The 12,655-nt window shown below is 34.5% G+C and overlaps 1 protein-coding gene across 3 annotated transcripts in view; it reads right to left on the bottom strand.

Annotated features, from left to right (window-relative positions):
• Positions 1-12,655, bottom strand: part of ZPBP (zona pellucida binding protein) — a 191,562-nt gene that overhangs the window by 86,931 nt on the left and 91,976 nt on the right. For all 3 annotated transcript variants that reach the window (XM_049893820.1, XM_049893821.1, XM_049893822.1), the window contains one exon: positions 3,821-3,998. In XM_049893820.1, coding sequence (XP_049749777.1) covers positions 3,821-3,998 — 178 coding nt within the window. The remainder of the gene's footprint in view (positions 1-3,820; positions 3,999-12,655) is intronic.

Below are 12,655 nucleotides of genomic sequence, written 5' to 3'. Positions count from 1 at the left end.
ACAGCAAACCAAAAAACCAAACCAAACCCATTGCCAATGGGTGGATTCCAACTCACAGTGACCCTAGAAGACAGAGTAGAACTGCCCTATAAGGTTTCCAAGGATCACCTGGCAGATTCCAACTGCCGAGCTTTCTGTTAGTAGCCATAGCTCTTAAATGCTGTGCCACCAGGGCTCCTCAATCCATAATAGTCAATGGCAAAGAGTCTGTTGCCCCAGTAGGAGGATTGGCATTCTGTCCAGGTATTGTCTATTAACATTAATATTCAAGATTTCCTAAACTTTCATGTGCATGAGAATTTCCTACGGAACTTATTATAATGCAGATGTCTAGTTCTCTATCTTTGAGTGTATTTTTGAAAAAACCTTCATGTAATTTTGATATACATTACATTTTAAAACTGTTGTCAGAGTTTAAACAGAGGTAGGTGTGGAGAAGGGGAAGCATGTAAAAAAAAAAAATGTTATTTGACCCATAAGTGGTTTTTTTGAGGTGATAAAATGGGGAAAGAAGAATAGATGGGACAAAGTTTCAAAGATGGTTAACTAGAAATAATAGAAATTATATAGTACAATACATTTCAGAATCTGTGTTCAGACAAAATTTAATCAGAAAATACTATATTCTATCTGGTTTTTGGCTGTTGTAGCTTGATACAAATTATGAAATTGTGAGGCACCTATGATTCATGAATTTGATTAAAGCTTTTTCTTTTTGCAGTGTCAAAACTGCTGACGAGAATGACAGATAAATAAGCACTGTGAAATGTAAAGCTATAGAGAAATTTTATAGTGAACATTAATTAAAAATTGCTAAATAAATTAGAAAAGAAGTAGAAATGTTGAGTCCCACCTAATTTATAAGTAAATAATCTTTGCCTTCTAGAGGTAAAAATTAAATGGGCAAAGGAAGATATCATAAAAAGAAAAAGTAAATAAACTTCTCTCAGATAACAAATATGACCTGACTTAAATCAATCTTTTTTACTGAACATAAACTTAGTGCATTTTCATTCCGGAAATAAGTCATTTCATAAAATGCCCATATATTTTATGTGCTTCTATCTAGGATTTCATTTCACACTTCCACAGATTTTAAGTTCTTTCAATATGTTAATTTTGTCTTATAACTAGTGTCACCATGAATATATTTTATACTTTCAGTTTGGAGAATGATTATGTGCTGTTTTAAAATGGTAGAGTGATCACCTTACGTAATATGGACAAAAAATACTGTGTGTAATGAGGACCTGAAAGTCATATTATATTTTAATAAGCCCTAGTTTGTTCAAAACAAGGAGCTTAATATTGGTTAATTAGACTGTAGAGATGATAACCGCACACAGGGACTTCTAAATTAAAAATCTTAGTTTACCACAAAATAAAATTTAAAATTTAGCAAATCACTAGTTAATAAACTATCGACCACATAAAGGACAATAAAAAAAAAATCTGTAGAAAAAAATAACGGACCTATCGACAATTATAAAAATAAATTTTCTCGAAACCCTGGTGGTATAGTGATTAAGTGCTACGGCTGCTAACCAAAGGGTCGGCAGTTGAAATCCGCCAGGCGCTTCTTGGAAACTCTATGGGGCAGTTGTACTCTATCCTATAGGGTCGCTATGAGTCAGAATCAACTCTATGGCCCTGGGTTTTTTGGCTTCTCAAAGGTGTCTCCTACTGCCTAATTCGATTTTAAATCATCCATTTTTTTAATCAAGTTCTGTTATGTTTCCTAGTTCTCAGTATACCAACCCTCTAGCCCAAGTTAGCTAAATTCCCCCACTGATATTCACTGATGCCCTTGCTTGGATTGTACTTACTAACCCGGAATCATTCGTTCAAAGTCCTACGTCAAGTCTCAAATCATCCAGACAGACATCTCAACTACATTAATCCTCTAAGATTTAACCCATTTCTAACTCAGTTTTCTTTACCTTATCTCCTTTCCATCTCTTTTCCACAACTTAACAGTCTCTTGTTCCCTGTCTTGTCTATGCATTTCCTATGTCTCTAAATTCTGTGGGCAGAGACCACATAATTCTCGAAACAGTATATGAGAGACAGAATATTGAGATTTATATGTTCTCTTGTATTCTTCTTATGGGGTCTGATGTCTGGAATATAGTAATTGATCATTGAATTTGGTCAAATATACTGCACATAATAAATTGAATTTTATAATTACATGATGGAATTACAGAACCTGACAATTGTGTCATTGCCTAAAATTTCATAAACGCAGAAAATGTTTTAGAATGGTAAAATTATTTGTATTTCTTAGATACTTGAAAATATTACTTCATTTTAAAGAGCTATTTTAATTACTCCAAAATCACTGGAATTAATAAGAGCAAATATTTTACCAATTTTAGCTCATCTTAAAACTTTACTGAATGAAAATATAAATGCATATAAACAGACAACTAAGCTACTGGGTTCTGATTTCTTTGCTTGGTATTTCCAAGCCTTTTTTTCATCCTTATCTGTGCTCTAGGCTGATATACACAGTCACAGATTATAAAAAGTTAGAATTTGGAAATGCTTTATTTTTGGATTTATATTTCCTTTTTAGTACATTTTGTCAAATATGTATATTTGTATAGGTATGTAATACATTTAAACAAAAAACCACAAAACAAATTTAAAAGCAAAATCAAGTCAAATAAAGCAAAGCATAAAGAATGTTTCATGCTCTATTGTATGAGGCCTTTTAATCTAATTAAAGAGAGTAGAAAGAGCACAAAATAACAACAGAAAACTGAACCAAAATGATACCAATTTAGTGACATTTATATAAAAAAAATGTTTATTTTTTTATATTAGAAAGTCTTTAAAGACTGAAAATGGTCTCACTCAATTCCTAATAATAGATATTCAAAGACTCTGAATCTAAGTACTCATCCTAAGCCAGCAATCTCTACAGAACTCTCTTCTACAATAAGGATGAAGATGGATAAACTTCAGCTAGTCGCTCAGATCCTTTAGTGCTAGAATTAAAAGTCTTAAAAAAACAATTGGTAATAGAAGAATTGTATACTTATTCCAAAAGGAAAAAATAATAATAATAAAAAAGATACCTACCTTAGACTATACAAACCCAGACCCATCAATAATGGATTACAAACAAAATATCATTTGGCTCCTTCAGGGTAAGTAACTCTAAGTGCCACCACCCCTCTGTCAGTGTGTCATACTGTAGGACTTGTGTGTTGCTAGGATGCTGGAAGCTATGCCACTGATATTTTAAATATCAAAAGGGTCACCCAGGGTGGACAGGTTTCTGCAGAGCTTCTAGACTAAAGCAGACTAGGAAGAAAGGCCTGGTGAAATGCTTTTAAAAAATCAGCCAATGACACTGCACTGGAAGATGAGGCCCCGAGGTTGGAAGGCATTCAAAATACAGTGACTACAGCAATGGACCTGAGCATATCGATGACCACGAATACGGCAAAGACCTAAGCAATGTTTAGTTCTGTTGTATGTGGGGTCACTACAAGTTGCAGCCAACTCTAGGCAACTATCAAGAACAACAACTGACAACAATGCTAAGTAACTCAAAACTGTTAATTACTTGTATCTTCTCTAAGACAACTGCCTAATGCCACTAACTCTCTTTGCTGTAATATTAATACCAAGACTGGAATTCAACCAGCTTTATTTCTTTTACATCTTCAGATTCACATAGTCTTTTCAAAAACATGACTTCAAATAAGCTAAAGAATATTCAAATGATAGTGAAAATATGCGATAGGCATAATAAAAATAAGTGAATTTTTATAAATATAAAAAAATGATATCAGAGTTCATTACATACCACAGCACTCAGGACACTTTGGATGTATAAGGGCATTCATTCCATACCCTGGAAAGCAGCGATTAATCCAAACCATTTGGAGGGTACCTTCAATATAGTATATTTCAGGCAATGGCTCTGCACGTTTGCCTAGAACTTCTACTTGTTGATTAAAAAATCTCTCTATGAGATTTTTAGCCTAAAACATAAATACAATTTGAAAATAAATTATTAGCTTCCTTTATGTAAATAAATGTACTTTAAGAACAAATAAGGTTGCTTATGTATTTAGAGTTAAGGGAAACAACGTTTTGGGTTATTTCTTTTTTCTTGTGTTCATCGGATATAAATAAGACATGCAAAAACAAAAAAAGTCATCTCTAAATCTCAAATATTTCTAAACATGCTTCCACATATAACACAAAGTATTTGTTCAGATATATAACTAAACCTTTTGATCTCTTTTGATTTTGAATAATATATGGCTAGGCATCTGAGCAAAATCGAGACAGTTCTTTGGAACTAAATTTACTCCAAGGGACTGAAAGTTTAAAAATGTTTAAGCAGCTTATCTGGAGGCATACCCTCCACTCATTCCACAACGAAATACTGGGTTTCAAACAAGAATAAGACACATTACAACTTCTAGCTCTGTGTTCCAAAAATTAAGTTTACGAAATAATTAAGGCATCGTTCTTATCTATAATTATCTTTATAATTATTACTCTGGCTTGACTCCTAAAATTAACAAGAGGTTTGTACTTTTCTGGGACTCATAAGCTCTACCTGTTAAAGTATGAGGTATTGTCATGAGTTCAATCCCTCTACAAGCTAGTTCTGCTCAATTCTACCATGTTAAATCGTAAAACTGTACCTCTAGTTAGAAGTATGGACAGACTGACACATGCTAATATATAACTATTAACGGTGTACCTTTTCAACATACTCAGTTTTTGTAAATTGTACCACTTCCATAAAATTTATATGAACGATTGTAAAAAATGATTTTTAATATACTAAATTCAACCGAAATATACAACCCCTCTTGTTCTATTACTCAGTTACTAACTTCCACAGTTTAAACAGTTTTCCTTGATTTTTGATAAATTCTAATGGATTTTTTACGTATTACATGGTCAACCATATGATTTTGCTTAATGAAGTACTTACAAACCCACTGCCATTGAGTCAATTTTGACTCATAGCGCCCCTACAGGACAGAGTAGACCTGCATCAAAGGGTTTCTAAGGAGCGGCTAGTGGATTAGAACTGGTGACCTTTTTAGATAGCAGTAGAGTTCTTAACCACTGCACCACCAGGACCCCAATGAAATACTTAAGAGGCAAATAAATGTGGTATTTATTTAATCCTACTTATTGCTAGACTGAAATGAAATGTTTCAGGAGACATATTCATAATCACTCAGCTTTCTAGTCCCCTTCCCCCGTCCAAGAAAAATGAATGAAGCTAATGATCATATAAATCAGATTTCTGTTCCCTATTTTCCCTCTAAAAAGAAGCATCTAGATCCACTAGTTAATACAAATAAAAAGAAGATAAAAACTTATTTGAATCATTAACTGAATGTTCTTGTACTGAATATGCTGATGGTTGATATGGCGTTAATACTTTGCACCAGAGAAAGAGTGAAACTGAGGAAAACTTAGGTTGGATAAGGACTGCAGATTAAAAAGTAAAGCTTTTTGGACCATTTGAACGATATAAGAATAAATCACATTTTTGGGACTGTCCATAAATTAATCATTTGGCTGAAGACACAAAGAATTAATATGCCTGAATAGACACTGGATTAAAAAAAAAAAATCCCATGTCTATTCAGGCATATTAATTAGACCACTCTAATTCTCCCATGCTCCCCCTTGCCTCATAAAAAAAACTTCATAGAATGATTGAGTATACATAGAAGGAATATGCTTTATAATGACTGGTCATTTGGTTACAAGACTGGAAAATGAAACCCCTACTCTTTCAACAATGAACAGTCTATAAATATATGAAGTTTTGCATGTAGAAATTGAACAGCTTGTTTTAAATACAACAGCCTGCTCCACTGGCCATGCCAAGTTACAGTGAATAAGGATGAATGGAAAAGGTTTACTATTTGCTCTAGGTTAGTCCAGAAAATCAAGCCGACAAAAACTACCCACAATTAAGGGAGTTCCTGGATAGATAACAAGTAACATATATTGTACAAGATCAGAATCTAATTAGTGCTCCAGTTTCCACTAAACCAGAAAAACCAAACCTGTTGCTGTCAATTTCGACTCATAGCCACCCTATAGGACAGCATATAACTGCCCCATAGGGTTTCCAAAGAGCAGCTGGTGGATTTGAACTGCCAACCTTTTGATGAGCAGCTGTAGCTCTTAACTATTGTGTCACCCGCGGGGAGAACTAATATCTACCAGATGGCTATCAAACCTGTAAGATACATCCCTCTGGTTACTTTTGGGATCTTTGGGAAAACACATATAGTCATTGAATAGGGTTGGAATTAAGAAAAGAGAAATAAAATAGATACTTAGAGGTGTCTTGGACGGACTGGAAAGATTTGTGAATTTGGGTAGAAGAAATTGGCAACTTTGGTGCTCAGACAACAAATGAAAGGAGGCAGTGTCTAGATTTCATAATAAAATGTTCCAGTAGAGACTCTAGAAAATGATTAATCAAAAACAAAATTGTTAGTTTCATGTCTGTCAGTGAATTAGAAAGAGAGCTATGACACAAAGTTTGAAAGCAGAACCAAAGGGAGGAGGAAGAAAGGAAAAGGTTAAATAATAATTTGAATTCTATGAGAGTTATAATTTACCTATAAGAAGTATAATGAATCTCAGGACTTCACAACAGAAGTCTCTCATTTGATGATTTGTGGGCTACTTCAATCCTGAAGCAAAGGCAAGAAATAATACTTTTCCCTTAGTGATGCCATTGAAGTGGTGGTTGTTCCACAAGAATTTAAATTTGCATAAAAAAATTAAGCTCTTAGAAGAAAAATTAAAGACAAATTGTAATTTATATTTTGAAATTATTAGAGATTCAACCTGGTATATTTGGCATATTAAGTTAGGTTTTTGTTTTGATTTGTTTTTCTCACAGGAAAAAGCAAGGAGATAAGTTAGGCAGTGGGCAGGTAAAAATGAAATAAAAATACAAGATCCCCATTTCCAACCACGTGGTATACTGTTGTTATTTTTAGGGGCCATTAAGTCGGTTCCAACTCATAGCAACCCTATGTACAACAGAACGAAACACTGCCCGGTCCTGGTCATCCCTACGATCACTCTTATGCTTAAGCCCACTGTTGCAGCCACCGTGTCAATCCATCTCATTGAGGGTCTTTCTCTTTTTTGCTGACCCTCTACTTTATGAAGCATGATGTCCTTCTCCAGGGACTGAACCTCCTGACAACACGTCCAAAGTATGTGAGACATAGTCTCGCCATCCTTACATCTAAGGAGCATTCTGGGTGCACTTCTTTCAAGACAGATTTGTTTATTCTTTTGGTAGCACATGATATATTCAGTATTCTTCTCCAACGCCACAATTCAAAGGTATCAATTCTTCTTCGGTCTTCATTATTCACTGTCCAGCTTTCACATGCATAGTAGGTGACTGAAAACACCATGGCTTGGGTAAGGCACACCAAGGTGACATCTTTGCTTTTTAATACTTCAAAGAGGTCCTTTGCAGCAGATTTTTCCGATGTAATGTGTCTTTTGATTTCTTGACTGTTGCTTCCATGGCTATTGATTGTGGATCCAAGTAAAATGAAATTCTTGGCAACTTCAGTCTTTTCCCCATTTATCATGATGTTGCTCATTGGTCCAGTTGTGAGGATTTTTGTTTTCTTTATGTTGAGATGCAATCCATACTGAAGGCTGTAGTCTTTGATCTTCATTAGTAAGTGCTTCAAGTCCTCTTCACTTTCAGCAAGCAAGGTTGTGTTATCTGCATAATGCAGGTTGTTAATGAGTCTTTCCCCAATACTGAAGGTCCGCTCTTCTTCAGATAGTCCAGCTTCTCAGATTATTTGCTTAGCATACAGATTGAATAGGTATGGTGAAAGGATACAACCCTCACATACACCTTTCCTGACTTTAAACCACACAGTATCCCCTTGTTCTGTTCGAACAACTGCCTCTAGATCTATGTGAGGGTTCCTCATGAGCACAATTAAGTGTTCTGGAATTCCCATTCTTCTCAATGTTATCCATAATTTGTTATGATCTGCACAGTTGAATGCCTCTGAATAATCAATGAAACACGGGTAAACATCTTTCTGGTACGAGATGTCTTGAAAATCTTCCTGCTATAAATCTTCTAGCAGAATAAAAGAGAACAAAGATTTTGTGTAGCTACATTGCAATAATCAGAGAAAAAATAAAAGCTGGGGTTGGGGGAGGAAGGAAAGAAGAAAGGAAGGAAGGAAAGTAAAAATGAGAAAAATCTGCAAACCTAACATTAGCTGGGTCCATAATCGATACTGTGATAATCTCAGTATTCCAGGGTGTTATAATTTACCAGCCTAAAGAGAGCAAGAGAAAAGTCTTCAACTTGTAAAAAGAGAGCAAGACTCTAAGTGAACCAGTGGACAGGAAAAAGATAAATGAACAAAAAAAAAAAAAAAGAGAGAGAGAAAGAAGAAAGCTTCTCTGTCAAAGCAGAGAGGGCCAGAGTGGAACTCCTCTAAGAATTCCTAAACAATGGTCTGCCTTAAAGTGGGTTGGGAACTTTATATGCATTTTCTGTGTGGTCTAAAATATCTCAAACTAAAAAATCAGCTTAAAATTCGGTCTTTGCTGTGAACAACCCTGAGACATTGGGCAAAAGCAAACATAAAACTCTACAGTAATACACACACAAACTAAGCTAAATAGAGTGATAAACATGACATCATCATCCAGAATTATGAAGTACATGATGAAATAAGTCATCATGATAAAAAACAACAGCCAAATTAGACTATTAAGAAATTCATATAGTGAAATTGCAGTTATCTAAAATACAAATATATGTGTTTAAAATATATAAAGACATAAGAATTGAATGGAAACATCAAAAAAGAAAATGATACCAAGAGAAAAAACAAGAAGTTCTGTTGAAAAGGGGTCAATATGAAAAAATATATATACATATAGAATTGAAATTGAAAACTCAATGGACAGGCTGAACAACAATTTAGCTGCAGATGGAAACAGAAAGATAAAATACAGTAAGTATCTAAAGAAATCACTCAAGAATATAGTATATAAACAGGTAGAAAAATGTTAAGATGATAAAATAGAGATGGAGAAATTAATGAGAAAATCCAAAATATATCTAGTAAAATTTCAGAGAACCAAATGCAAAAAAAAAATTTTTTTTTGAAAGGATTTTGGCTAAATATTTTCAAAAACTGAAGATGGCAATGAATCCTCAGACTCAGGAGGTGCAATGAATTCTCAAAAAAGAAAAATGGCCAGAAGGAGAAACTGAGATGCAAGAAGGAAGGGCCAACAACATAATGAATAAAGCTGTGGGTAAACCTAAACGGACACTGAGCTGCTCAAACAATCTTAATGATAGAAAAATAATTGGAAAAATTAAAAAAAAAAAAAAAACTAACTAAAACACTGGGAAACAAGCCATGAATGGTGGAAGGGGTCAGGAAAGTTACAGGACTTTAAGGCTTTTGTATTTTTTAGAAAGGTAAAATAAATTAGGTTGGTTCTGTTGTCAATTATATATGTTAAAATCTGAAGAAAAACTACTAAAAGAAAAAAAAAAAAAGAATGTATAACATCTAAACAACATAGGAAAATCTGTTTTAAAAACATTAGATCAGTCCAAAAGAAGACAGAGAGGGACCCAAACTTAAGAATAGAAAACCAGGGTAAAAAATACATAATGAAACGGCAAAACCCAATCCACATACAGGAGTAATTATGATTTGTAAATAATAAAGCATCCGCCAAAGTAAAGCCATAAAATGGATTAAAAAAATACACCCACACTCACTGACACACATATTAACACAATCCACTAAATAATTGATCAACCAATGAAAAAGAAAGCGGTATAAAAGAAAAAATGTACAGATAGGACAAATATAGGAGAAATAGCAAGACGGTGAATTTAAACTCAAACATATTGATAACCGAAATAAATGTAATTGTTCTATATATTCCAATTAAAAGGCAGAAATTATCAACTAGATTTAAAATAAACCCCAATTATATGCCATGTACCAAAAATTGCTCATATGCAAGTTCAAGTTGAAACTAAAGAAAATTAAAACAAGTCGACAAGATCCTAAATACAACCTTGAGCATTTCCCACCTGAATTTAGAGATATACTCAAGGTTGTATTTAGGATCTTGTCGACTTAACTTCTCAAGAATAGATTTGATGCATTGAATGCTAATGACCGTAGACCAGACGAGTTGTGGAATGACATCAAGGACATCATACATGAAGAAAGCAAGAGGACATTAAAAAGACAGGAAAGAAAGAACAAAACAGATATCAGATGAGACTCTTCAATTTGCTCTTGAATGCAGAGCAGCTAAAGCAAAAGGAAGAAATGATGAAGTAAAAGGCCTGAACAGAAGATTGCAAAAGGTGGTTCAAGAAGATAAAGTATTATAAAGAAATGCACAAAGACCTGGAGTTAGAAAAACGAAAGGAAAAAACATGCTTGGAATTTCTCAAGCTGAAAGAATTGAAGAAGAAAATCAAGCCTGGAGTTGCAATTTTGAAGGAGTCTATGAAAAAAATATTGAATGATGCAGCAAGCATCAAAAGAAGGTGGAATGAATATACAGAGTCACTGTACCAAAAAGAATTGGTCTATGTTCAACCATTTCAGGAGGTAGCATATGATCAAGAACTGATGGTATTAAAGGAAGAAGTCCAAGCTGCACTGAAAGCACTGGCGAAAAACAAGGCTCCAGGAATTGACAAAATACTGGGATGTTTCAGGAAACAGATGCAGCTCTGGAGGTGCTCACTAGTCTATGCCAAGAAATTTGCAAGATAGCTACCTGGCCAACTGACTGGAAGAGATCCAAATTTGTACCGATTCCAAAGAAAGGTGACCCAACAGAATGTGGAAATTATTGCCCGATATCATTAATATCATACACAAGCAAAATTTTGCTGAAGATAATTCAAAAATGGTTGCCACAGTACATCAATAGAGAATTGCCAGAAATTCAAACTGGAGTCAGAAGAGGACAGGGAACCAGGGATGCTATTGCTGATGTCAGGTGGATCTTGGCTGAAAGCAGAGAATACCAGCAAGATGTTTACCTGTGTTTATTGACTATGCAAACGCATTTGACTGTGTGGATCATAACAAATTATGAGTACCACTGCAAAGAATGGGGCTTCCAGAACACTTAATTGTAATCATGTGAAAACTGTACACTGATCAAGAGGCGGTAGTTCAAACGGAACAACGGGATACTGCCTAGTTTAAAGTTAGGAAAGGTGTGTGTCAGGGTTGTATACTTTCACCATACTTGTTCGATCTATGTACTGAGCAAATAATCTAAGAAGCTGGACTATATGAAGAACATGGCAGCAGGATTGGAGAAAAGCTCATTAACAACTTGCGATATGCAGGTGACATAATCTTGCTTGCTAAAACTGAAGACGACTTGAAGCACTTACTGATGAAGATCAAATACCACAGCCTTCAGTATGGAGTACACCTCAACATAAAGAAAACAAAAATCCTCACAACTGGACTAATAAGCAACATCATGATAAGTGGAGAAAGGACTGAAGTTGTCAAGGATTTCATTTTACTTGGATCCACAATCAACGTCCATGGAAGCAGTAGTCAAGAAACCAAATAACATATTTCACTACGCAAATCTGCTGCAAAAGACCTCTTCAAAGTGTTAAAAAGCAAAGATACCATTTTGAGGACTAAGGTACCCCGATCCAAGCCATGATATTTCCAACTGCCTCATATGCATGCAAAAGCTGGACAATGAATAAGAAAGACCAAAGAAGAATTGATTCATTTGAATTATAGTGTTGGCGAAGAATATTGTGTATGCCTTCGACTGCCAGAAGAATGAACAAGTCTGTGTTCATCTCATGTTCTCTGGACGTGTTATTAGGAGGGCTGATTCCGGGAGAAGGACATCATGTTTGGTAAAGTAGAGCGTCAACGAAAAGAGGACGACCCTTAATGAGATGGATTGACGCAGTGGCTACAACAATGGGCTCAAACATAGCAAGGATTTTGAGTATGTGCAGGACTGGGCAGTGTTTTATTCTTTTGTACACAGGGTTGCTATGAGTCAGAACTGACTCGTTTGCACATATCAACAATGCCATGCACACACACACAAAAAAAGTTTTTCTATATATGAGCACCAATTAGAACCTGAAAGTTAGAAAAGTTTTCAATAACATTAAATAAAAATATATATAAACTTCTACTATATACAAGACCTTACAACTGAAAAATCTAAAACATTGTTCAGACCTAAATAATAAACAGAGAACTCTACTAGGTTCATGGATGGGAAGGCTAAATTAAGATGTCAATTCTTACCAAACATTTATAGATACAACATATTTTCAATCAAAATCTCAGTAGTGATTCTGAAAGGTATTAACAAGTTTATTCTAAAATTTATTTGGAAATGGAAACTACCTAAAATAGGCAAAATATTGAAAAAGAACAAAGATGAAGGACCTACAGGACCTGATTTCAAGAACTGTTATATGGTAATCAAAATGGTGTAATATCTGTGTAATGATAGATATAAAGAGTATAATTCAGAAATAGACCTATGCTTATATGCTCAACTTCTTTGCAAAAAAGTCATGAAAATA

The sequence above is a fragment of the Elephas maximus genome, chromosome 8, assembly GCF_024166365.1.
Source record: "Elephas maximus indicus isolate mEleMax1 chromosome 8, mEleMax1 primary haplotype, whole genome shotgun sequence".
In the NCBI taxonomy this organism is placed as follows: Eukaryota; Metazoa; Chordata; class Mammalia; order Proboscidea; family Elephantidae; genus Elephas; species Elephas maximus.
The sequence above is the reverse complement of the archived record's forward strand: the minus strand, read 5'-3'. Positions and strand labels throughout refer to the sequence as shown.